The sequence below is a fragment of the Alternaria arborescens genome (assembly GCF_004154835.1).
Source record: "Alternaria arborescens strain FERA 675 chromosome Unknown contig_6, whole genome shotgun sequence".
NCBI classification, from domain to species: Eukaryota; Fungi; Ascomycota; class Dothideomycetes; order Pleosporales; family Pleosporaceae; genus Alternaria; species Alternaria arborescens.
This window is the reverse complement of record NW_021167861.1, coordinates 468591-494938: the sequence shown is the minus strand read 5'-3', so window position 1 is coordinate 494938 and position 26348 is coordinate 468591. Positions and strand designations below refer to the sequence as shown.

Sequence of the window (26348 nt, the reverse complement as noted above, 5' to 3'; positions counted from 1 at the left end):
CAAACACGGACGTATACAAATTCACTTCTAAGCACTCACCTTGTTCGGTAGCTCACTGCATTACAGTCAACATTTGCTCTAATATTCGTCCATGAACCACTCCCCACTGACCCAACTCTAACTTGTCTTGTGATTTTGGAAGGAAACATCTTAACGTCTTCCAGTCCGCAATACTGTTATTTGCAACAGCTCTTCCTCCTATCTCCGAGACCGAGATCACTGAGCCCAACATGAGTCTAATGGCACCTGCCGCTACTCCTGAGAAGGGGAAGCGATCAGTGACTTCCGCAATCGCTCCTCAGCGCGCTCCGAAGATGGCGCGACAAGATTCCCTTACATCTACCGCTGATGAGTCTCCAGATTCTGCCATCCACTATGGCGTATACATGCACGATCTTCTCAAAGATTCAGGCAGCGCAGTGTCACGACTCATTACTGTGTCTGAAGACTTCACCAGTGCCTACGAAGCCATGCGTAAGCATGCTGCTGGGGAAATTAAGGCAAACGTACACTGGGGCGCGACAAGAGAGCTAAACACTAATAACCTTTACGAGATATTGGACAGTAGAAACCGTATTCTTCTGCGCTACGAGTTGGACGCAGTCTCCTCTGTTCGTCAAGACACCAACGGTGATCGTATCTGGCAGCGTGCCAGCGCATCGCCTGCTCTGCCTGTACATTATGGTATGTACATCGACCTGCACTGCGATACCAGGGATGAAGCAGAGCATTTCTTCATTGGTGGCTTCAAGAGCCTTGGTGAAGCCAATCATGCGATGAAGCAATCAGCGGCCATGTACCTCCAAGGCCATGGCGAAACCAAGTTGTACGATAAGAGCATCGAGGTGATGAATGAGAAGGGACAACTCCAGTGACGCTTCACAATCGAGAAAGGTAAGCTGAGTGGGAATGGAAGCTTCCTTAGGGTAGAAGACTGGCCCTTGGAGCAGGGTAGTACCGATTCGAAGGTTCCAGTCCTCCGTCTACCTATACCTGAGACATCGAAGTTGTCCGAACCGCCAACTGCTCAAACGGCTGTTCCGCAAATCGTAGCCGAATTTGTAGTGCAAGGTAGGCCACAAGCTGTACAGAATGTTTCTGCTCCTGTCATTTCCGAACCACAAGCTGTCCAGAGCATACGCCGTCAATCTCAGCGACACCGAACCCCCATCCCGCCTGCCGATGAAACAAAACAGAAGCAGCCCAAGACTAGACCTCAAGCAAAGCTTAAGGCTCCAGCCAAGTCCGAGACCACAGCGCAACGCAAATCGCAACCAAAAACCCAAGTTCAGACTGCGCACGACCCCAATCCCTATTGTTCGTGTCGCCTTCCTGACGACGGCAGTCTCATGGTTTGCTGCGACAACGAACAATGTCCAGTCGGATGGTATCATGGTCGTTGCATTAACATCCGCAAGGCGATCCCAGAAGAAGAAGAAGAGTGGTATTGCGAAATGTGTACGAGGGAGCGGGAGAAGGAAAAAGCTCGGGGTATGAATACGCTGGCTGGGAAGACACCCGTAAAGACATCTGAAAAGAAAGCAGGACGTGGTGATGCAAAGGCGAAGGGAAAAGCGAAGAAGGGGAAATCGAGTTAAACCGAGAGACTGGGAGACCGTGTCGTACGTTGGTCACCTTGGTTGTTCTGAGTTCGTTAGAATTGTATGCTTGGTAGCGTCTCATGACGTGGCTGGATGGTCTTACTGTCTGTCTAGAATAAGTTACCAAGACCTTGCATCTCACTGAATAGTCGCTGTTTCTGTCCATGACATGCTATACTCACTTCCGTCATCTACCGTCGCTACTTTCGGTCTTTCGTACTGCGCCGGGGTCTTGATAACGCGATGAAGAAGGATATGACCAAGGTAAGAGCTAACAATGAAGAAGATGATGATGCCGATTGTACCGTTATCCATCTTGCCCTGACAGACCGAGCAAGATATCGACTCAGGTGGTTTGAAATAGTAGACTATCGCACTTCGCATCCGGATGTATGGCTTGGCCTAGAGATAGAAGTGGTATCGCAGTATGGAGACGATGTGGACGATAGGAAAGAGCATTGGGTTCGAGGATGAGGGGTGGATGAGCACTACAAGGGATGTTGCTGTCAGCAAACGCCCTTCGCGGGGGGACGTAAGACATATCGAGCGGGCGCCCAAGTATCGCATATCAAGGCACACAGCACCTGAAACAGACCTTCTGCATATCGCGACTAGCTGTTTTGTTTAGAGAATCCAAGATTTGTAGGTAAGTCGACTGAACACATTCACCACTCGCGTATGACCGGCACAGGATGAATCGCGTGATGGGTATCATATTTGCTATGCCAGACTCCAAAATAATGCTGAGTAGATGCAACTAATTCGAGTCAACGCTATCCAAATCTTGCGTTCAGTCAATCTCAGGCATCAACTCGTCGTCTTCGATAAGATCGGGATCAACCTTGCTTCCCAAATCAGTGTCTTCTAAGAACGAACGGCCTCGCAGTGCCTCGGGCAAGTACTCCTGCTTCACCTTGCCGTCTAGATAGTCCGGGTTGTATTTGTATCCATCACCGTAGCCCAAGTCCTTCATCAACTTTGTCGGCGCATTGCGTATGTGATGCGGTATGGCCAAGGCGGCGACTCCTGGCTCCTTCAACGCGTCCATGGCACTGTGCAACCCTCGGTATACGCGCGTCGATTTGGGTGAGAGAGAAAGGGCAGTGACGGCGTGGGCGAGGTTGATGCGACACTCGGGCATGCCAATCTTCTCGCAGGCGGAATATGTGGCTGTCACGAGGGATAGCATGGTGTTATCTGCCAATCCCACGTCTTCGGATGCGACGACGATGAGGCGGCGGGCTATGTATCGTGGGTCCTCGCCAGATTCTAGCATACGTGCTAGGTAGTATAACGCGGCGTCTGGATCGGAGCCTCGTATGGACTTGTGCAGTGCGGATATGGTATCGTAATGTTGGTCGCCGGCGCGGTCGTATACCAGGGTTTTGGTGAGGCTCTGTTGTATCTTCTCTTTGGTCATGTCAGGTTGCTTCGCTAGGTTCATAGCTAGTTCGAGAAGATTGAGGGCTGTTCTGGCGTCACCGTCCGAGAAGCGGGCGAAGTAATCCAGCATTGACTTGTCAAGGATGGGAGATGTGTAGTTTTCGGAGGCCATTGCGCGTTCTAGTATTCGCACCAGGTGGTCTTCTTTGAGGTCGTCGAGCGTAAAGGTGCGACATCTTGAGAGCAGTGCAGAGATGACTTTGAAGGATGGGTTCTCGGTTGTTGCTGCTATGAGGGTTATTGTGCCAGACTCTACAGGCCCAAGGAAAGCGTCTTGCTGTGTCTTTGAGAAGCGATGCAGCTCGTCGCAGAAGACGATGGTCCTTCGACCCGTCAGCTGCAGCTCCCTGAAGGCTTCTGTGAAGATCTTGCGCACTTCCTCGAGCTTTGTGCTTGTACTGTTGATCTCGACGAAGCGCGAGCCTGATTTGTTGGCGATTAGGCGTGCAATTGTAGTCTTGCCTTGTCAAATAGTCAGCTCTCGAGTCGAGCGTGCAAGATGTAGAGGAAACATTACCCGTTCCCGGTCGTCCCCAGAGCACCATTGATGGCAGTCTGCCCTCATCGACCATGCCTCGAAGAACGCCGCCAGGGCCGACGAGCTCTTGGCCATATACATCGTCCAACGATATAGGCCTCATACGCTCAGCCAGCGGCATGGCATCGGCAACTGCCTTGAGCTTCCGCGCCCGCTTTGGGGCTGATGGCGAATGCGGCTCGCCATTTGTCTGTGCATCTGCTGCCTCGTCAAAAGGACGTTTGGACGAGGCAGGCGGTGTCTTGGATCGCTCTACCAGTTGCGTGGCTGCTGGCGGAGGCGGAGGCGATGAGGTTGGGTGTCCATTCTTCTGCGTCGCGCCCGGGGGTTTGCGTGCGCCTGGGGTGAAGAAGCTGTAGGCCTTTCCCAAACTCGGCGTGCCCTGTGGCTCTGCTTCGAGAAGAAAGTCTTGGCAGCCGCTGTCGATGTGTTCGTTGATTCGGGCGTCCTTGACGGCTTTGGCGCAGATGGGGCAGTCGACCATATTCGAAGATGAGTGGCTCGACGCACGCGACGCGAATTATTCTGGGGTAACGCGACGAGCGAGACCGGCGCTATCTCGGAAATGCCCCCGCTTGATGACGGCAGACGACGGACTGGAGCACGCAATACTTACTTTGTACAAGCACCCTCTCTCATACCTGGCGCTACCATTTGTGACTCTTCGCGGATTTCCCATGTGCCAATGATACTGCCATGCGAAGTATCGTGACTCGAGCTACAACATCCATCCGAACCGCCACCAAGAGACCATCTTCAACTCCAAAGTGCCCCACCAGCTGGTCCCTCCCACAACGAGCCATGTCTGCGACAACAAGAAGAGAAGACCCCTTCAAGCCCGCGAAGCGAGTCGCTGGGCAGAAGCAGGATGTCTGGTAGGTCGTTAAGCTCCAGCGTGCGACAACAGCTAACAGCGACAGGTCCATTGTCAATGAAGCTGCGGCGGCCTCGCCTGTGCAGCCCATCGTCAACATGGGCCAGGGCTTCTTTGGCTACAACCCTCCCAAATTCGTCCTCGATGCCGCTAAGGCTGCCCTCGACCAAGTAGACTGCAACCAGTACTCGCCCACCAAAGGCCGCCCGCGGTTAAAGAAGGCCATTGCCAATGCCTACTCTCCTTTCTTCGGTCGCGAGTTAGATCCCGACAAGGAAGTCACAATCACAACCGGCGCAAACGAAGGCATGCTTAGTGCCTTCATGGGCTTTCTGGAAGAAGGAGACGAGGTCATCGTCTTCGAGCCCTTCTTCGACCAGTACATTAGCAATATTGAAATGCCAGGTGGAAAGGTTGTCTACGTGCCTCTGCATCCCCCCAAAGACGGTGCGACCAAGACAACGTCTGCAGCTGAATGGAGTCTTGACATGAAAGAGCTGGAAGCTGCCATCACACCCAAGACCCGCATGATTGTCATCAACTCTCCCCACAACCCTATTGGCAAGGTCTTTTCCAAGGAAGAACTGCAAGCTATTGGCGATATGTGCGTAAAACACAACATCATCATCCTCTCAGACGAAGTCTACGATCGCTTGTACTATGTTCCTTTTACCCGCGTCGCTACGCTTTCACCGGAGATCGCCAAGCTCACATTGACTGTCGGCTCAGGAGGCAAGAACTTCTATGCTACTGGTTGGAGAGTTGGCTGGCTGATCGGTCCTGAGCACCTGATCAAGTACGTCAGTGCAGCGCATACACGAATCTGCTACAGCAGTGTCTCGCCGCTTCAAGAAGCAACGGCTATTGGTTTCGAGCAAGCCGATGCACACAACTTTTGGGAAGAGTCAAAGAAGGAGATGAAAGCAAAGATCGACAAGTTTACCGCCGTCTTTGACGAGCTCAAGCTACCCTACTCAGAGCCAGAGGGCGGTTACTTCGTGTTGGTGAACATGTCCAAGGTCAAACTACCAAGTGATTACGAGTTCCCCCCTCATGTAGCGGAAAGGCCGAGGGACTTCCAGCTCAGTTGGTTCTTGATCAAAGAAGTTGGCGTGGCAGCTATCCCCCCGACTGAGTTCTTTACTCCAGGTAATGCGCACATTGTCGAAGACTGGTTACGGTTTGCCGTGTGTAAGAACGATGACGTCCTTGAAAGCGCCATGGAAAGGCTAAGGAGTCTCAAGAAGTATATTCAGGAATAAATGCTAGATCGTATGTCAGCTACAAATAAAGATGCTGAAATTCTGACGATACATGTTGGACTCGACCCTATTATCAGCCACCGCACATGCGCGTTATAAACAACAGAATGCAGCCGGATATGAACATTGTAGGGAACCCTCGGAGATTATCACGCTAGGATCAATCATTTTAGCAGCATACTCACCTTCATCACGACCCTTTCACGTCATATACTTCAAGTGTAAGAGTGACATGCTTCCGACTCACACTTTTGCGTTCAAGTCCTTCACCTTCACCTCATATACTGCAGCCATTAGAAGGAACTTATTCCGCACATATATGACACGCGTTGCTGGTTACAAATTTGACTCACCACCGACAAACTTACCACAATAACTCTTTGAACCGTCCATATTCAATCAAATCCGTTGAGCAAACACCAACAACAACAATACACAACAAGATGCTCGCACTTGTGCTTTGGATTGTCATTCTTGCTCTAGCTTTGCCGCAAAGCAATGCCGCTACAGTGACCCAAAGCGCCTCAACGCCGACACAGCTCAAGAAGACACCCGGTTTCTGGCACGGTTTCCTCGATCTTCCTTCTCTTCGGCCCAAACCATCAACTATAGACCTTCCGCATCTGTCTAGCATTCTGATTCCTGGTCTGACGCCCATGCCCATGCCTACAGGGACTTTGTCAGGCAGGGTCGTTTGGATCACAACAACGCCAGGCGGCGGGGTGACAACAGTCACTTCAGTCATAACGAGTGTAGTGATGGCCTCACTGCCACCCACCACTGTCACTACATGGGTACAACCAAGCAACGCTGCGGAGCGTGAAGAACAGCTTCCAAGGGAGGTGAATGAAGACTCGTCCTCCACCCCTGCTATCATAAATCTACCTGAGGCAGTCCTGAAGCGAGAAGACGACACGGAAGACAAAAAGGACGACACATTACTCTCGCCCAACACCAAGGAAGCCACCACCCTCCTCCGCCACAGAGACAACCTCTCAACCCCCAGACTTACCAGACGCACAACAAAAGTGTAACTTGTATACAAATTGGGACTGCAACATGACGAATCATGTACACATGGCGGTTAGATGGCCAGGGCTGAACGATCTCAAGGGCTAGATTATGGAAACTGAAGATGAAATTCTGAGTTAGGACTGCCGGATTTATTTTCTCGACGACGAGTAAGATGGGGATAGGCATTACATCCAATAAATTTCTCCTCCTTGAGTTTTGGCTGCACAAGCTTTCGGAGTAAATTTGTCAATCAAGAGAAGGCACTGAGGTATTGTAATATCATAGCTTCATTACTCTAGTTATAATTCGTTACTCGTCATCGTCGTAAGCTTCTCGGTCTTGGAATACCAAGAATTCGCCCGCTTCATCTCCGACGATCTTCTGCCACACCTCTTTGACATTCTCAAGCACTGCATCGTCGAATGCGAGATCCATGGAAGTGGGCGGGAATCGAACGACATGATCGTTGTCAAACGGTAGAGCCTCCGATCCAGATGAAGCCCGTTGCTGGTACTCAACAGACCACAGTATCGTAGGCGATGGTGTTATGTCCTGGGCAGAGAGCAACGACTCTATAGCTTTTCGAAGCAGGGCAAACCCGTCTTGATTGTGCATCGATGTCGAAGCATATAGCACACCTAAGGAATAGTCAGCGACATGAAGCAATAAGAACATGCGTTGAAAGTGTAGACGATGTGCCGTTGTATCAGGTTGTCAGAGTTATTGTCTTCAATGGTATTCAGACAATGTAGATAAGTATTCGTAATGTTTGTTCATCATAACAGCAAGAGTAAGGAGAAGAGCAAACTTACATTGACCAGAGGGACATTCGCCAGTATCGCTCGAATGCACGAAAACATGAACTGGCGGAAGCTCTTCAGCTTGAGAGTCTAATGCCAAGGAGCCGGACGGGAAGACAACGACAGCAGCGGCAGGTGCTGGTGCTTCCTCTGCGATGGGCGGGAACAGATGTGACAAAGACGACGACACAATGGTCATCGACCTGCAGTAGGTATCTTGAGACGCGGTTGACGAGTTTCCTCCTACAATCCACTTCGCAGTAACAACTTCGCCGTCTTTCAGGCAAAGTTTTGTACCGTTTTCGGTTGTCTTCGCGATGCCCTCAGTGATTGGGGCTATGCCTTTTCCAAGGACATAGACACCGCCACCTACAGCACCAGCTCGGCACGACACCTGACTGATTTCAGACAAGCCGCCCCATTTCGGGATGACGGCTCCAAAACCAGCCCCAAACACACCGATCGAACGTAGGTGCCTCGCAATTCTCGGTAGAGCGTATTCAGTAGTGGTCCGATCAGGCCCGGCCGGTGAGAGTGTGAGTGCCAGCAGTGGTCCTTGCAGACTTGCTGGAACCTTGAACTGCTCTGTCAAGAAGTCCGAGAAAGGCCGCTGACGGTGCTCTTCCCACACCTCGATCTGTTCCTCATATTCGCTGATGAAGCGCAGAAACTTCATCAAAGCGCGCTTGGCCTTGAAGTCAAGGTCGTGATCCTGGAAGACATCTTCTCGACCGTTTGGCACCTTCAGCAGCCTCGCATGCGACAACGAGCTTTTGCTCTGTGCACCTGTGGAGTATACCCACCATGTACCGACAGCAAGAAACTCAAGCTGACGATAAACCCTTGACGAGACAAGGCAGCCGAGGATAGATGAGCGCGCGTAGATGACCTGGGGGCTTAGAGACAGGCTGTATGCCCTTGAGAAGGACAGTGCGGGAGCGGCGTCAGCAACCTCAGGCTTGGTAATTGTAACATCGGAGAAGACCGTATCTACTGTGTCTTGGACGCGTTAGCGAGAGCCAAATCTCTCCAAGTCATCGTTGCTTACCATCTTTCATCCGCTGTGCCCACTCTTCAGCTTCTTGTAAGCTAAAGGCAGCCTCTGCACCGCCGTAGAAGTCATTCTCGTCGACATGGAGGATCTTCTTGTCCGAGCGCGACAAAGCTCTTTAAGCGCTGCGTCAGTCAGATCGCGGCCACTCTCGCCGGCAAGCAAGGCACATACAAAGCGAGAAGAGACTGCTGCAGGCCGGTGCCTACAATGAGCACGTCCCACTCGGTGTTGTCGAGAGTTTCCATGTTGGAGCTGTAGGAAAAGATTCAAATGTCGGGAGAAGATGGTAGCGCCATTTTAGCGTGGGTGACTAAGCGGGGCTGGTGACAAAATCTGTCGACCGCTGCCGAGGAGCTTCCCTTCACCATCGCGCACGCTTAGGACATCCCGGCATTATGTATGGCATGTCCGAACAGCATCTTGATCTTCACTGATCTAGACCTGTGCGCGTGAGAAGAACACCTCGTCCGGTATCTACTGCTTTGGATTTCACCTGAATTAGCGGCTCGAATGTGGCGATACATTACTTTGAGACACTCGGAAGCTTTTGCCTTCATCACACGTAGCACTCCTGCACGTTAATCGTTATTTTATTCCATTGTGATAACTCGTCTCCTCCTAACGAGAGTCATTTGCCAGCGATGTCGATCCTACCGTCGTGCCTAAACCGCATATTGACTCGCTGGGACACGTTTAAATTAGAGGGACATTGTGACGTGATGGCGATCTACTGTCGTCAGGTCTCATGCAACCCAGGAATACAATAGAGAAAGCTGAGCACATCCTCCCAGTCGCGGTCTGGCCCTGGGTGAATCTCGACGACATTTACCCCATCCTGCTTCATGGCAGCCACGATATTGTCAATAGAATTTTCGTGATCATCAAACCTCTTGTCAAAGACATCCCCCGCCCTACCACGACTCAAAAACCGCTGTCGAGCCACTGCCCGATCAACGCACAGCAAGAGTGTCCAGGTACTACTATCAGGCTGCCATATGTCCTTCACGCTGTCCTTGAACGTCTCCCAGCGATCTACTCCCCTCGGAAATCCATCGATTAGAATTCGTAGGTTTAGTCGTACCACACCATCGGGAAATATACGCTCCTTGACATACTTGGGTGTCACGTTTGACGGTGCCAATGTTCCTGCTTTGACGTTCGTGGCGAAGTCCGACAGCTCAGCAACCGACAGCTTGCTTTTGATACGTGCGGCATGGCCCGTTGTGTCTGAGGAGATCAGATCACGAAGTTCATCGCCGATGGAAAAGTGGTCCAGATTGAATTTATTGACGAGAGTGGTGCATAGCGTCGACCTGCCGGCGCAGGGTGGGCCGAGCACGTAGATGATAAGGGGTGGGGATGACTTGCTGGACTTGGATGCTGTGCTATGCATCGGAAGATTGGCAGTTTTGTCGCTGTTCATATTTTTGGAGTGTATAGTTAAGACTATTGAGAAAGGAATTTTCTGTGGCTCATATATCAAGTAAGTACCAGAGATGATTCACAGGTTCTTTGACTTCACGCCAACGGTCTTTGACAACGCAAGCCCTCGATCCGTACGGTGTTCAAATTTCTACGCAGTTCTACCACATATCTAGTTCCCTCGTCACAATGTGAAACGTCCTAACATGATTGTCGTCAGTGAAAGTCAGCGTTAACCTCTCGCTTCACCATCGTCCTCATATGCTCGAATATCTTCTTCTCTGTCCCATACTTTATGTCCAGCGACCCATGTTTGAAGTACTTCGCCTTGCTCACTCAATACAGTCAAGTCTGCCCTCCTGCCCTCCTTCAGTATACCTCTACCGCCTTCGCCATCAACACCCATGAAAGCAGCCACATTTTCTGTCACTGTGCCTACAGCCTCCGCGATTCCACAACCAGACCAGTTCATCAAGTTCCTCATACTCTGCTGGAGTGGAATACATCCGCCGATCAACGTATCGGTTCCTGCGATTGTTGCTCGTGTTCCGCTCTTGACCTGCTCAAAAGGGATCTGCGAGTGACCAGGGTATGTCCCGTCCTTGAGGGATGCAAGCTCGATACTATCAGTGATCAGAATTGACCGCTTCGGGTTGGAGCGATGAAGCAGAGACACGGTATTTGGATGAAGATGTTCCCCGTCCGCGATGATTGTGTACCATGGAGGTGAAATATTTCCTGCTTCTGGTAGCGATATCAATCCAGCCAGCCCAGGGGCTCTCGATGCCCAAGCTGGCATCGCATTCAGGGTATGCGTCAAGCCACTTGCTCCAGCCTTGAGCCCAGTCAATCCTTCTTCGTATGTGGCGGAGGAATGGCCCATCGCTACCTTGATACCCTGCGACGTCAGTGTCTTGATAAGTGCCGCTGAGTCAGGGAGCTCCGGTGCGACGGTCACGAGCTTGACAGTGGATTGCAGATTGGAGGATCCATAGACGGTAGAAGGGGATGTTGAACAAGAACTGAAAAGGGAGCTGTTATGGGCGCCTTTCTTGGTAGGATGTAGATATGGGCCTTCAGTGTGAGCTCCAAGAAGAGATGCTGAAGAGGCAATCTGGCGAGGCTTCAGAGAGGGAAGGATCTGGAGGACTGTCAGCAGGCTGCACATTGTGTGCACTTGACAATGTTTGAAGCACATGGCGAAGACGCTTCAGCGCGTCATGTTTGTCTTACCTTGTGGAATTCATCACTCTTTACGGTAGGTATGGTTGCCCAGAATCCCGTGACACCCTGAGTCGCGTAATACCTCGCGATTTCATCTACCTTATTTGCATACATCTTCTCGTCTTCATGATGCGTGAAGTGAAAACCATTCGCTCCATTAGTATGTAATTCCAGAAAGCCGGGGGCTATGATGCTGTCTTCCAAATCGATGGCCTCGCCTCCGATGTAGCCTTCTCTTTTCAGGATGAGTCCGGTCTCATCGGAGATTACGAGATGGTCCTCGACAAGCTCGCCGTTGAGGATGTAGCGACAATTCGTGAACAAGGTGAACCAGCCCGACATATTGCAGACCCGGCCAATAATGTGCTGGAAACTGGTAGCGGGTAACTCCCGTTACCAAGCGTGAGTAGGGAGATCATGAGTCGTCCCAAGCTGGAGGGGATGATCGCCCCCGCTACGCGCTGATTGGTCGATGACGCATCGGCATGCATCTTGACGTCATCAGCCGATCACAGTGGGGAGTCGCGATGTGACGGCCAGGATGTTTATCAGAATTTCAGCCACAGTGGAGATTTCGACAGCTTCTTTTCAGCTTCTGGTCGTGGCACAGGCAAAGGCTGAGTATGCGTCGTGCGCAAGTGGTAACGCGGCTGCCCCAGTTCCAGTATCGGTCCTGCTTGCCCTACGTCATTGACTGCAATCGGCAGCCTCGCAGCCCCCGCGCGCGGCATCTCTTTCATGGTTTCTGCTTTGCTTGTTCCTTGCTTTCGCTTCTCTTAAGCGGGGAGATCTTCGCTAGGCTCAACCTCTCTCAAGACATCCATTGATCCTCCCGCAACAGTCGCAATTGCTGGGTGAGTCTCGTCGCACGTCCACACACTCGACCTGGGCGGTCATACAGAATGGCGGAACAACAGCAGCAACATGCTCCGGGGGGACATTACTCAGGGCACAACCCGATCCCTACCGTCAGGCAGTTCGTGGAGAACTTGGATAAGGACAAGGCAGCCCGGGACAAGAAATTGGACGAACAGGCCAAGCAGCAGACGCAGCAACAGTCGCAACCACACAAGCAGCCTGAAAGACAAGTAAAAGGTACAGAGAAGACAGTCACAGACCCTACGACTGGCAGGGAGGTCGTCATTGCCGATGTCAACAAGGACATGATAGATGAGGTCGAGAATCCGCATTTGGTCGTACCCAATGCGAACCTGAACAAGCAAACAGTATGGCACCCTTCCCGACTCTATCACCCTTCATTAACACCTGGTAGCCAATAAAAACCGATCCCTCTCAGTCGCTCGAAGACTACAAGTACAACCAGGATGTCACAGCACCACCAGATCCAGTCGCCGAAGGCACCACGACCGACGTACCTATCCACGGTGAGAAGACAAACGTCCTCTTCCATCCGACGCCCTCAGTTAGCTACGAGCCTATGTTTGCCGCCCTCGAAACGCGAGCGAACTACCTTTGCGCGGGAATACTCATCGGGACGGTTGTCGTTGGTAAAATGTTCGGTGGTGCCCTCAAGGGCCTTATACCACTTGGTATGTGCCTGGCATCTGGCGTATATCTTTGGATGAAGGAGGTTGTGCGCAGCGGAAGAGAGGTCGAATGGGACAGCGAACAAGTCCGCGGCCAGATGGTACGTGTCTACTAAAGATGCCCTGCCAGAACTAACTAACCATCGTGCAGGCCTCTTTGAACTTGTTGCCAGAGTCCGTCGAGTGGATGAACACTTTGCTAGCCATCGTCTGGGGCCTCATCAACCCCGACATGTTCTCGGGTGTTGCTGACATGCTTGAGGACGTTATGCAAGCTTCCGTACCTGGTGTCATTGAAAACGTCCGCGTGGCCGAAATTAACCAGGGAAGTAACCCGTTGCGCATCCTTAGCTTACGAGCGCTTCCGGATTCACACATGGGCGATATGAAAAAATCCATCCACGAAGAGAACAAGAAGACAAAGGATCCTCAAGAAGCAGCAGCAGATGAGGAGGGTGGTGATTACTACAACCTGGAAGTTTCTTTCGCCTACCACGCCAGCCCCAGCGGAAAGCGAGTATCCGAGAGAGCAAGGAACATGCACATGCAGCTGGTATTCTACCTAGGAATTAAGGGTCTCTTCGGTGTCCCGCTGCCCATCTTTGTCGAACTGCAAGGCCTTGTTGGTACAGTCCGCCTGCGTCTGAACATGACCCCCGAACCTCCATTCTTGAAGACCTTGACTTTTACCTTGATGGGCGCGCCACAGGTGACTGCTGGATGCACGCCCATGGTGGAAAAGGGTGTGAACGTTCTCAATCTTCCCCTCATCAGCAACTTTGTCAACTACGCCATCAAGGCAGCGGCCAGCATGTATGTCGCGCCGAAGTCCATGTCTATTGACATGCGGGCCATCCTTCAAGGCGACTCCGTCCAAAAAGATACCGAAGCCTTAGGTGTACTCTGGATCCGTATTCACCGTGCTGTCGGTCTGAGCAAGCAAGATCGACGTGGATCAAAGCATGGTGGTAGCGACCCTTACATAACGATCGCATTCTCGAAATACGGCAAGCCCATGTACTGTACCCGAGTTATTACTGACGATCTGAATCCAATTTGGGAAGAGACAGCAGCTGTTCTCGTTGGTCCAGAACTGATCAAGGCCAACGAGAACTTGAGTGTAGAACTCTGGGACTCTGATCGACACACCGCCGATGACATCGTCGGAAAGGTCGAAATTTCCATGCAAAAGATGATCCAGCATCCAGGCAAAATGTACCCACAGACTTCGAAGCTGGCCGGTATGGAGGCTGACAGTGAGATGCCTGGCGAACTTCACTGGGAAGTTGGTTATTTCACCAAGCCAAAGTTCAGGAAGGAGATGCGAACAGATGGCAAGAACAAATCTCTTCCAGATGAGTTAAAGGACAAGCCCGAACTACAAGACGAGAAGGGTGTCATAAACTCTGAAGAGGATGACGCTGTCATGCACACTCCACCGGATCCTCTCTGGCCTAGCGGTATCTGCAGTGTGGTATGTCATCAAATCGTGAATTTGGAGCTGGAAAACGTAAAGGGTAGTACCAACCCCAAGGGACGCGAATACGAGCCTGCAAAGCCTTACGGGGAGGGTAAAGAAGAGACTGGTGGAGACCTCCCAAACAGTTACTGCACGATTTTGTTCAACGACGAGCTAGTCTACCGAACTCGGGCAAAAGCTGTCTCATCTCAGCCAATCTTCAACGCGGGTACCGAACGATTCGTTCGTGACTGGCGGTCGGCTATCATCACGGTTACAGTGCGCGATCAGAGGAACAGGGAACATGACCCTATTCTGGGCGTGGTGCCACTGAAGCTATCTGACATTCTCGAAACATCCTCTCAAGTCACACGCTGGTATCCTCTCGATGGTGGTATCGGTTTTGGTCGCATACGAATATCTCTATTGTTCCGCAGCATCGAGACTCGTCTACCACCTCAAATGCTTGGCTGGGACGTTGGTACCTTTGAGTTCCGGTCTCAGCGCATCCTGGCTTTGGGTTACAACCACCACCCCAAGATCAAATTGCGGACTGGCGGCAGCACCGGCAAGCTGAGTCGCACCGCTTCTCACAAGCTCCAAGAAGGTGATGGCTACTATTGGGACCTAGAGGAGAGCAATGGAAAGCACAACGTCCGACTACCAGTAAAGCACCGCTACAGGTCACCAATTGTTTTCGAATTCCATATCAACAACCATCGCAAGGCGGACGCGTACGCAGTCATCTGGCTGCAGCATTTCATAGATAACGAAGATGCGGACATCAACATCCCAATCTGGAAAACTGCTGCTCCTGCTCGACTCACGCAGAACTACATTACTGAGGAAAACTGCCATAAGGAACCGGGTCTCGACGATCTTCAGGAAGTTGGTCGCCTACAGTTCCGGGCGCGATTCAAGGCCGGAACTGACGAGTCACATGCTGCCTTTATCACCGACAATGACACCCGCGAGACATTCGAAACATGGGAGTCGTGTGTTACCGAAGGTGTGCGAAACCACAAAGTCGAGAAGGAGATCCCAGATCGCGTTCAAGAGTTGCATGAGCAGTCATTGACTACAGGTCGCGATATCTTGAAGAACGCGAGCGAAGAAGAAAAGCGCAAGTGGCTCGCAAAGGACGGGCAAGACTGGTCCGGTGCTTTCGGAGATAACCCTAAAGCCTACATGAACACCAAGCGTCAGAAGAGACGCGAACCAGGCGTCGAAGAACCCTTACACGACCGTTATCATCCATCCGATAACGAGGACAATGATGACTCTGATGATGACTATGGCGAAGACTCTTCTTCATCTGATATTGGTGTTGAAGATGCGGATACGGTTGGCAGTGCGAAAAACATGAGTGGCGGCACAGGTGGAGGTGACCAGAGCAAAACTAATGGCCAGTTGAAGTCACAGAAGACCGATTTATCGCCCACTGAGGATCATCAGCCTCGCCAATCGATGTCTACAGTTCGTACAAGCACCACAGCCGAGACAGATGACACTTCATCCAGTAAGGATGTTAACAAGCAAAACAAGCGAGCCGAAGAGAGGAGACATCGTGGGCTGATGCAGTGGAAGCCCGCACGGAATGCAAAGTTTGCGAAGGACGAGGCCAAAATTGGGCTGGCTAAGCTGAAGAAGAAGGTCACTGGAGGACTGGATGGACGGCAACCTGGCGTTGAGACTGGTGAGTTACATATATTCATCCTATACAAGAGAGGCATGCTAACATTTCTCTAGAAACTGGATAAGTACGTGCGTGAGCATGGCATCAGTTCAAAGGATTTGTGAGTTGCTATGAAATTGGTCATAGCGACGTTACAAAAAAAGGGTGTAATCTTGAGGGAGTCTGGAGATCTTTGCAGTACATTATGCTGCTGACTGTGAGCTTAATGATGTCACGAAGTGGATGAAGTAACCGTAGCAATCATAATAGCTAATAGAACCTTGATCCTAAGCTTGTTCATCGGTAATACCGCACCAAGTAATGGCGGTCACAGTCATGATACGTTGAGCTTGGCTGCGGCAGGACTGTCGTCACGACTAGCACACCGATACTTGGCGATCATATCAGCGGAGTGAGCACGACCCCAACATAAGCGGGCGGGAGTCCAGAAATCACAGCTACTGTAGTCATGAAATAGTGATGAAATGTATCCGAAGTACCTGCACGCAGTGCGAAGGTCGCCGGACTTACACGTCTGCCTTGCCCAGTGTCATTGCTGGCCTGAGAAGAACCACAGCACTATGCTATTATAGTATACCAGCTCGTTGGTTGACAATCGAACCATTGAATTTGGCCCTCATTCCAGGATAGCGGTCGGTCGAGTCGTTGTTCAAGGCAGGATCGACCCATTTTGCTTCAACCCCATTTACGCGCCGGCGCTTGCATGAGGCACGGTAAGCCACATAATTGCTTGACAACTGCTTACAGAACTAGACATAATTCGGGGAACTCTAGCGTTGATCAAAATGGGTCCAGGTCCAGTTTCTCGACTGCGCCGCATGGCGGGCGCTTAGAGCTGAAGGATGACGGACGGGACGTTTTATTCTTTACGCCTTGCTCACCTGCCCGATTTGCGTGTCTTGGATGTTGGGTGTTTACAAGTGAGACATGCGAATAGGCTTCATATCGTAATCTGACTAGATCATGGTGAGTTGTGCCGGTCGTTTCGCGGCATCCTTCTGTGGGACAGCCTCCGCATATGGCGGTCTTAGGCACTGCAAGTCATGGTAAGGCTGCATGGAGACTACCGATGATTAAACGCTTGGAGTTTTCTATCGTTGCATCTGTGCGGTCCACGGGGTGCCTAAACCCTCGAGGCTCAGATTACTAGGTCACTAGTTTGGTCGCTCTCAGTCACATCAAGCTAAAGACCATAGCATAAGAAATATTGTGGACATGCTGTTGAGTGTTGTGTATCGATCCAGATTGACGAGACGAGATTGAAGATCGTGTTGGCCGCGTCAAATATGCGTTTATTCGGTTAACCTGCATATGCATGCCCGGTTGTTGGGGAGCAAGTGACCGTTTGTCTTGCACCTGCATGCATACGCCTGCGGTCACATGTTTCCAGCACACACCTCATACTTCGGAAGAGATTGCCTCATTAGCTGGGGCAGGTTAGTCTACAGCTACCGATGCTGGAATATTCCACCCAGTGGCTCTTTGTCCGGTAGCGCCAGCCATGGTAACACCATACCCATGACATGGTACATGATGACCTAGTTCCCTTCAATTGTTGGCCTCGATAGTATACCTGAGAGATGTCTACACAGCTGCGAAGCTTCTTGGCTCAGAGTATCGACGGCACAGTCGCACGCCATTTCCAGCCGTGTGTGACGTGAAGATGTATTCTCCCATTCGCCGCTTTCCGGAAAAATAGGTTGAAAGATGATCAAGGTGCCTTTTGGTGTATGCGTAAGGCTCAGCGTGGTCGCAGAAGAGGTCGTTGCGGTAGAAAAAACGTGCCTGAACCCTGCCAAAGCCCGGGCATTCAACAAATGTTGGGTCCGGTAGTATGTGTTGCTTTTCTCTGTGCTTATCCCCGAATCTGCGATAGTGTGATTGTTGTGTCGCAAAGAAGACCAGCAGCATATGTACTGACAAGGCTTGAGTCTAACGATTGTACTATTCTGATAATTGACATGTGCAGTATATCAGCCACTGCCTCTACTATCTTTCTTGAAACTTTGAAATGTGATGTGAGCATCGATCTCCCTATCTCAGTAGTGTTAGACTTAGTACTGTAGATCCTGTTAGTACGACGTCACTGCCCGGATGCTTGGACAATGATCACACTACACTTGACCGATTACGAGCATTCGACAAACAAGGTAGCCGTTGGAAACCTACTGCGCTAATGACTCAATGAGAGTGGCATTTGCTGATGCGGGGACAAGGAATTCATGGGGTCCTTCATGAGCTAGAAGACCCACTGTGCGTTACCAATAATCCGGCATGCCACGTTTCTGCGCGCTTAATGTCGTCTGCTTGAGATCGGCGTAGATCTTGGTTTTTTCTTTTGCCGCCTGCTTAGCTACCGTTTTTTCCGTTTAATGGTCAATGACAGGCTCCTCAAAGACCCTCAACCAGAGCAAATGAGAGATCATTTGCCCAATGTGACTAGATCCTGGGTGTGAAACAAGGCTAGCTCATACTTTTGGCGTGTTTGTCATGGTCTTGCGCTACGGAGTGTGGCAAGCCCTTCCGGATTCAGGATAATTCACCCATGATTCGTTGAAGCATCACCTATCCAACATGAAGACGACGAATCATGCGCTGGTCCCTCATGGAGGCCCACTTTCCCTGCAGCAATGTGAACGTGCTGGCATGGAATTGGTACGTTCCATCGTGAGCAGCTGTTGGCAATCGACCAAAAAGTTGACCGCTTCGTAAATGTCACTTCTCTATGCTGATAGCGTAGTTGACAGATCATTTCAAACATGGTGGCGGGTCTCAAGAGCGCAGAAGGGGAGATATGGGCTCACCATGGTGTACGCACGGGACTGAGACATTCCTTTATACCTGTTACACGGGCCGGCAACAGCATACGGTCTTCCAAGCATGGTCAGCACTGAGTGCAGTGGTGACTGTCCGGCTTCACCGGCTTCTCGACTTACTCGTTTCGAGATTTTAGCCAGAGTGATTGGGCGCCGCTTCCGTCGCAGTGGTGTAGTCTAAACAAAGGGAGCGGATTTTCTTCGGTTGCTGCCCCACCTGGTCATGCTGCGATTATCGTCGATCAATTACGGCTGATGAGGGACCGGCTAAGGCGCTGATTAACGTGGGTTCTGGTGTGGGGGGTCCACCTCTCGCCGCTCTTGACAACTCTCGTGCTATCTGCCGTTTCTAGAAGTGGGAACCCGCATATACTTTCAGCCATGTGAGATCAGGCTCGGTCCGTTGTGTTGGAGGCGTGGAAAACTCAAGCGAGAGAAAGAAGTAGTCGCAATGTGTCTAAGTCGTTTTGGACTGCTGCCGCTTTGACGTCAGATCCTTCCACCACAAGCGACGCCTTCCCCACTCAAATGGGAGCAAGACGTAGAATTGGATATGAGTCGTGAACATGGGGTGCTAAGCAAATTGTCGATAGTTTGAAGCGAATCTCCTGCATCACGGTGAGTCCATCCAGCGGTTGGGTGAATGCCGTCTCCAGCATGCAGAGTGGGCAAGAGAAACATGCGCAACCAACTTCTATTCCATTAAAAATTTGCCTCAAATCAAGTATCGCAGTACATTCGAGAAATCGCAGCTTGAACCAAGGGATATCGAAGTAGATCCCGACTATCACCCAACAAAAAGCTTTAATGTGCCCTCCAAAAGTGACCAAAAGTGACAGAGACGCATCCTCCAAGTGTACGGATACTAGTGCTCAAGATGCTTCCCTTTCATCGCTGGCGGGGTGCACACTGATGAGATAGTTAGCGCAGTGCCAAACTGTGAAACTGACGGACTCACCATGCAATGGGCGCACAATCGACCCTTTTGGTCGACGAAAGTGTAGTTCTGTGGATGACCTTCTTGCTGCCAGTTATCGCACGGATATCTGTTGTAGCCACCACCTGTTGCGCCGGTAGGCCTGCCGCCAGTAGAAGATTGTTGGGGTTGGTTTTGGGAAGGCATTGTAGTGACTGAACAGAGAATGTAGAGACGATTGTAAACTGTTGTTGAACTCGTTTGACCGTATGATGCAGGTATGGGGAGACTGTGGCTGCTCTGTGGTTATACACTTCGCATCGAAGATACTTTGCACTTTATAGTTGCACAAGATATCTTTCACCATCGAACCTTTCTATGCGGTTTCCGCGCCTCAATCAAAGATCACTAGACAGAGCAACATTAGCTGGGTAGATTTCGCCCCTACCGAGAGCGGTCACATTGCATTGATGTTCGGGCCCGGGAGGTGGCCGTCAGGCAGTCTTGTGAGAACAGCGAATACGCCACACGGCACCATGAACGCCTCATTAGAACGGAGTGTCAGAAGGAAACCACCTCAACTGTGCCTCCGCCACGCTAGTATGGAAACCCCGAAGCCGCTCTGACAATATTCATTTTCCCGCAATACCTATCGTGCGATGCCTATTCCGCTCTGCACTTCGACTCGGCACAGCCGAGCCGGCCCTTTTGGCAAGCGCCCCACACACCGATTACATATTGCAACAACATCGGACAGCCTGAGGCATCGAATATCGGGTCCACATCAGTAGGTCTACAAGAAAAAGGTTACGTATTTCGCTCCGAGCGTTTTCGCATGTCTTACAACAGACCCACACATATAGCCTCCCCTGGAAGCAACAGTGCTACCTGTCGAGTGCTTGCCATCCAACAAGGCGCTAATGCTAAGTGGATTAGTTCCTGAGGAATCCTCAACGTCTGTATAGGCCGTTGATCAATATTGCTACATCATAGGGTGCTCAACCGATGCCAGGCATCAACCCGAACCTCCCATAGCCGGCGCGTCGTTGCGCCTACACCCTGCTAATGATTCTGCAGCGGGTCAACGGCTGTTCGTGAACAACACAGTATACGGCCCGATATTCAGGATGAGACATACAAGCTGGCTCACCGGAAAGAGCTGAGGACTGGTGCCGCATTATCGAACATGAGGCCGGCTGTACCATCGTCAAGCAGTACGTGCATCGAGAGCGTGTTGAGGCATTGTAGGGTTTCCTCGGCATTACTGATCATGGCCTCTCTAGTCGTATCCTGGACCACTCCAGTCGCCATTGTAAATCTGCTTCCCAGTCAAGTAGCCAACAGCCCAAGCCCATGAAACGATCGGGTGAACACCATGTTAATCACGCCTGGACCAAAAGCGAGAATATCTAACTGCTACTATTGAAGACTGCGTAAGATTTGCAGGAAGTGAAGCACACAAGTGGCGTGAGGAGAGCCCTGCCAGTGGGCAAGTTCCCAAGCCGCTGACGCCGAACTTGGAGTACACATGCTAGAGAAGGAATCATATCATGACTCTGAGCTCCGTGAAGCAGACTCATCCTGGTAGGTATTCTGGATGAGCATCCACGAGCCAGTAGAAATGCCACTCAAATCAGGTAACTCCTGCGCTCGAAGCTGCGATACCGATTCGACCACTGGCGGGATCATGGAACAAACCAGCAAACACATCAATCAGCTCTATCACAGGGTGCAGAGCCACTTCAGAAACTCCATACTGTGTTTTCTGTCTCGTTTTGTTTCCTAGCCGTGCATCTAACGCATAAACGCGCTTCAAGCAATCGCCTCCACGACTGTGCCGCATCACTTGCTCGCTGCAATGACCACATTCACCAGCCGCACCTTTAGCCAACCACACAACTATCGATGAATTACTTGAACTTGGTCGTAGAAGAGGAGCTATGCTTGACTTAGAACAATACAGCATTAAGCACCAGGATAGGAGCGACTTGAAACTGAAGAATCATCGCTACATTTGGGAGTACAAGCAAGACGGTTTCCCGAAGAAGAGCTGAAAGGGCAGGGGCAGGAACACTGTTGTGTATTACAGGTGTAAGCCATCTGATCTAGGCCGTGATCTTAGCATCCCTCCTCTAGCACTCACCTTCCCTGTCGCCGAACTCGCACCATCTACTGTGTTTTGGCAACCGCTCCTCCAAGGATTAAGCTCGCAAAGGCCTCTCTCTCAGCATTTTCTCACACCAGTAAGTATCAATTCAAATGAAGGAATTACTATCGTTGATTTAAAAGTACTAGTACGAAGCAAACGCAGCTTGAGCAACGCCTCCACAAGCCCAGCGAGTGATCTCCAGATGACCAAAAAACGTTTTTGGAAGATTGTCTCACTATATGGGGACCGAAGACAACACCCTGTTACCTGAAGATCTAGGCGTCCATTGGCGTCAAGCATGATAGGTGTATACCTTGAATGTGAGGCGAATCACAACCCCAACGATAGTAGTGGCGAATATGGGAACGTGGTCACACTATCCTCCTGTGATCATACGCTATGCGACAGCATTCTGCTCGCATTAATTAGCCAAAACATTCTTGGTCGTTCCACACTCCTTGACATTGGCTGGTCTAGATAACGCTATCGCTCAATGACATTTTGTATTGAACGATGTGGTCCTCCTAATTGTACGCCCCAACTCTGTCACCAACATCCAGCATGACTCCGCCGCCGTCTTCAGCGTCGAAGAACTCGTCATCACTTTCGTCTTCTTCAAGTTCGGTAAGCGCGTCGCCCACACCTTCACTTTCGAGTAGCGTGATAACCTTCCAGGCAGCGATAGTCTCAGCCTGCAATCTCTTGACTCCCTCGACGCTCCCTCCGACATCTTTCCCACCAATGCGAACCTGAACTCTATACCCTCGCTCAGAACCTTGTGTCTCGTTCTTGTTACCTTCTTTGTCGCTCAGAATACGGACGTACTTGATACCCTTATTAGCAGCAAGGGTATTGATCCGCTCTTTCGGATGCAAGCAGTCTACACCGTCGCGCAAAATACGTTCGAGACATGGCAAGATACCAAGACGACGGACGAAATCTTCGCAGACAGATATAGAGCCATGAGAATCGATATAGAGGGCGCCGATAGCACTCTCGACTATATCGGAAAGGAACTTGGGTGGATCAGTTAGTGAAAGGGCATGCCACGGGAAACGGTTGTCATGCGCTAGAGCGGCAGCGATGAAATCCCGTGTCTCGGCATGTTTTTGTAAAGCTATAGTCCTCGCAGCGATAAGTTCCGCACTCGATGATCGAAGGAACTGCCATAAAGCTCTCTGATGTATCTCTGGCTCGAGGGTCGCCTTGTTTGTCAACTCCTCTGCTACTGTAGTCTCGAACATACAGTAAGACAGAAATGCAGCATTGACCATTGCCGTTCGGACACCATGCATCTTCCAATGTGGAAGGCTTGGATTGTGAGCATAGAGCCGCTTTGAAATGATGTAGTCGAGCACTGCGTCGCCCAGAAACTCGAAACGCTCGTAAGAGCAATGGACGTTAGGGCCCCGGAACGTGGGATGCGTGAGTGATTCAAGTAGAAGTTCTTTCTTGTTGAACGTATGACCCAACAGCTGCTCAAGCAACACCAAGTTCGCTACTTTGTCTTGAGAAGAAGCTGCTTCATAGAGTATCTCATTTGCCTTTGGAACAGGCGTCCATTTCTCAAGCGGTAGGAGAGCTTTCATGCACACAAAAGCTTTTGAAAACCCACCAACAAGGTATGAAGCTCCGATGAGTGATTCTATAACGTCGGCGATCAGTTTTGACGACTTCTCCTCCTTGACTGGCAGCGCGGTTCTAGCGAGTGTCTGACCAATGTATCGTGGTTTCCACTTAGCACCTGTGAAACGCTTGTAGAAGATGAACTTGTCGAGACCTGCAGCTAGTGTGGCCCGTGCTAGATATCCGTTACTGACAAGTTTTCCTTTCTTCCCCGTTAGCATACCCTCTGGCATGAGCAGATTTGCAGCCATCACATGAAGAGAAGCCATAAACTTCAAGATGCAGTCTCCGAGAAACTCCATCCTTTGGTAGTTGTTGCATCCATCGACTGCGGATGAGGTGAGTGCCGTGATGATGATTGGGAGGTCCGATGCTTCGAATTCGGCTGACTTTAGTAGCGTCGTTCTAAGCGTATCCGCGATCATGTATACCTCAAGCCTGTGTAGGATTGATGGAAACAGTAAAGCAAAGATAGCAAATCTGGCAGGAAGATTCTCGACGATACATGTAGAAGCTAAAAGACTTTCGACCTTGGTGTACGCGTCGTTCGTGTCCGCACTTTGGTAGACAACATGTAAGAAGTCTCGACGCTTAGGCAACCGCACAGCTCGTAGTAAAGTTTCGTATCCTCCCGAAAAATCTGGAGAATCTGATGGTGTGATAGCCACAGGCATGAATTTCCGAGCGTCGCCTTGCTGCATAGTCAAACCCCAGCTTGCTATGTTGATATTTCCTTGAATCAGAAGTCTTGGTGCTGATTGTTGGCCGTTTGTCGTCGCATGCCATTCATGGAGTTCACTTTCGGTCATCATGTAACCTGATGAATCGCACGGAGCAAGTAGACAGAGGAAGTCGTCAACTCCTTCCTTGATGTGAACTCCAAAGACTGAGTGCAGGATCTTCCACGTGATAGAGCGCAGCAGACCAGTATCTATGTCGGCCAGTGGTGTACCATATAGACAAGAGCTCGTAACTGTGTACCGCTCGGATTTGTTCCAATGTAGTAAAATATCAGGGACTTCGTACATGGCGACAGGAGTCAGCAGTATGATACGTATCGGCTCCTCATCTGGCGCCTTTACCTCGAGCAGGGTACGGTACCATATATCGGGTTCATGTTGATGAGACTGTGCGACACTTAACCAAGGATCGAGAGTTGGGGCAACGGGCACAACGGATGGGCGATCGTCCCGGATCTGGTACTGTGCTGCGTTGTCTTCTTCATCTTGTACAGGGAGAAGATTTTCGTTCACCAATCCGTGCGAATACAAAGCCTTATATGCTTCAAAGGCAGCATCTTTTTGAGCCATGCGCTCTGTCCTCCACGTCTCCAAGCTTTTGGTTTTCCTCACTTTGGGATCAACTGAGAGCGGCAATGTAATCTCAGCGGTGATCTGGCCGCGGTCGTTTGTAAACTCGACTTCTGGTCGCGTATCGGCGTAAGCGCTACCCCCAAGACGAGCGCAGAAATGATGGAGGTGTTGAGAGGCGTTATCCAGAGTTAGCAGAGCGCTGGTTTTGTTAGTAAATAGATAATCAGGGTGAGTTAGTTCTAATGGCTGGATGCTAGAGCAAACACGACCCAGAAGAATCTCCACTCACCCAGTATTTGGAACCCTGAAGTACCGCTCTCCGACCTCGTCTATATGTTCCGCTTCCTGCGCTGCCTGCACTCGACGCTTATCATCCTCATATGCTTTCCTCATTTCAGCCTCAAGCGACTGCCAGGACGTCGAGGACCGTGCCTCTCCAGTATCGGGCACGAAAATCAGATAACGCGATTCTTGTTTCCTTGCTCTTCCTCTTCGTTGAACGAAGCTTTTCAGATTCTTGGGTCTTTCGAAACACACAACGAGATGACAACTGGATACATCGATACCTTCTTCCAGTACCGTTGTGGCTAGAACAAGGTTGATGATACCAGCGCGAAAGTCATCGAGTGTGGTTTGCTGATTCTTAGGTTCTGCCAAAGCAGATATGTTTGCCTTTTGTTTGGACGACTTCGACGAGCCGACAAATGTCCCTACCCGTAGCAGATCTTTGGTATGTGGGTGGCATGCTAGTATCTCTGCGAGCGATGCTACCCAGACCCGCTGCTCAATAAACACAAGGCCGGTAAAATCTGGGGTACCATTGGCTTCAGCTACTAAAGTATCGACAAGCTTATTGACTTTGTGAGACGAATTCTCAATCATGGTAGCAGGTATGGGTGAAGGACTTTGGAGGGGAAGTGCCCGGAATATTCCCAAGAGATATTGCTTCTCGATGGCAGTCAGGTCCAGCAGCTGCTGGTCTGAGCCGCGGGTCATGTTGTCGAACTTGGCTATGCATTGATGTAAGTAGTACTCCATAGCAGAGACCCCAAGTTCTTTGGCCATCGCCTCAGCTTTTGATACCAACTGTTTCAATTGATCGTAGCAATAAGTCTTCTGACTATTCCACAATTTGGTCAATTGGCGAGAAACATCGAAACCACGCTTTTGTTGGTCCAACAATGCGATCACGTACGGATCTTTTGCAAGATCATACGTGCGGTATACATGCTGCAACGCAAGGAGCAGGTGAGAATGCTCTTGACCCGAAGCGTCCGGGGAGTAAGTGATTTGCAGTAGCTGAGGTCTATGCGCATACCGCATCAGCTCGGACCTGTGTAGCTTTGGTGTCTTTATGGCCGCATGCAGGTTCTGTTCAATTTGCCTACAGATATTAGGGGGGGAAAACCTGTTCTACCAAGTCGGACTTACTGAAGCCCTTCTGCGCTAGCGGCTGCTTTCATGACAGGGCTTGCGCTCAAGCCAAGAACTTTAGGTAGTGAGCTGTCTCCATTCTTCAATTGAGGCGAGTAGAAATCGGACATTATACTGGTACTATTAGTTCCTTCTGCTCATTAAGTTTTTGGTATAAAAT

General features: G+C 50.6%; 9 protein-coding genes across 9 annotated transcripts; 4 read left to right on the top strand and 5 right to left on the bottom strand.

Moving 5' to 3' along the window:
• Window positions 1–230: 230 nt before the first annotated feature.
• AA0111_g3380 (hypothetical protein) lies at window positions 231–875 on the top strand (the record flags this gene model as incomplete). Its single annotated transcript, XM_028649258.1, has 1 exon — window positions 231–875. The coding sequence occupies one exon, from the start codon at window positions 231–233 to the stop codon at window positions 873–875; it is 645 nt and encodes a 214-aa protein (XP_028508766.1).
• A 1516-nt stretch (window positions 876–2391) lies between these two features.
• Window positions 2392–4066, bottom strand: AA0111_g3379 (ATPase WRNIP1; the record flags this gene model as incomplete). Its single annotated transcript, XM_028649256.1, has 2 exons — window positions 2392–3506; window positions 3562–4066. The coding sequence occupies 2 exons, from the start codon at window positions 4064–4066 to the stop codon at window positions 2392–2394; spliced, it is 1620 nt and encodes a 539-aa protein (XP_028508984.1).
• Window positions 4067–4383: 317 nt separating this feature from the next.
• AA0111_g3378 (putative aminotransferase) lies at window positions 4384–5718 on the top strand (the record flags this gene model as incomplete). Its single annotated transcript, XM_028649255.1, has 2 exons — window positions 4384–4457; window positions 4503–5718. 2 exons carry the CDS (start codon window positions 4384–4386, stop codon window positions 5716–5718), a joined length of 1290 nt encoding a protein of 429 aa, XP_028508985.1.
• A 443-nt stretch (window positions 5719–6161) lies between these two features.
• On the top strand, window positions 6162–6752 carry AA0111_g3377 (hypothetical protein; the record flags this gene model as incomplete). Its single annotated transcript, XM_028649254.1, has 1 exon — window positions 6162–6752. The coding sequence occupies one exon, from the start codon at window positions 6162–6164 to the stop codon at window positions 6750–6752; it is 591 nt and encodes a 196-aa protein (XP_028508809.1).
• A 289-nt stretch (window positions 6753–7041) lies between these two features.
• Window positions 7042–8831, bottom strand: AA0111_g3376 (hypothetical protein; the record flags this gene model as incomplete). Its single annotated transcript, XM_028649253.1, has 4 exons — window positions 7042–7370; window positions 7545–8531; window positions 8581–8699; window positions 8758–8831. The coding sequence occupies 4 exons, from the start codon at window positions 8829–8831 to the stop codon at window positions 7042–7044; spliced, it is 1509 nt and encodes a 502-aa protein (XP_028508989.1).
• A 491-nt stretch (window positions 8832–9322) lies between these two features.
• Window positions 9323–10009, bottom strand: AA0111_g3375 (hypothetical protein; the record flags this gene model as incomplete). The annotated part of the gene is made up of 1 exon (XM_028649252.1): window positions 9323–10009. The coding sequence occupies one exon, from the start codon at window positions 10007–10009 to the stop codon at window positions 9323–9325; it is 687 nt and encodes a 228-aa protein (XP_028508988.1).
• A 231-nt stretch (window positions 10010–10240) lies between these two features.
• Window positions 10241–11574, bottom strand: AA0111_g3374 (hypothetical protein; the record flags this gene model as incomplete). Its single annotated transcript, XM_028649251.1, has 2 exons — window positions 10241–11149; window positions 11242–11574. 2 exons carry the CDS (start codon window positions 11572–11574, stop codon window positions 10241–10243), a joined length of 1242 nt encoding a protein of 413 aa, XP_028508808.1.
• A 560-nt stretch (window positions 11575–12134) lies between these two features.
• Window positions 12135–15998, top strand: AA0111_g3373 (Meiotically up-regulated 190 protein; the record flags this gene model as incomplete). Its single annotated transcript, XM_028649250.1, has 4 exons — window positions 12135–12458; window positions 12506–12880; window positions 12931–15934; window positions 15988–15998. 4 exons carry the CDS (start codon window positions 12135–12137, stop codon window positions 15996–15998), a joined length of 3714 nt encoding a protein of 1237 aa, XP_028508986.1.
• A 6341-nt stretch (window positions 15999–22339) lies between these two features.
• On the bottom strand, window positions 22340–26298 carry AA0111_g3372 (Dicer-like protein 2; the record flags this gene model as incomplete). The annotated part of the gene is made up of 3 exons (XM_028649249.1): window positions 22340–24953; window positions 25044–26138; window positions 26186–26298. The coding sequence occupies 3 exons, from the start codon at window positions 26296–26298 to the stop codon at window positions 22340–22342; spliced, it is 3822 nt and encodes a 1273-aa protein (XP_028508987.1).
• Between the last annotated feature and the right edge of the window lie 50 nt (window positions 26299–26348).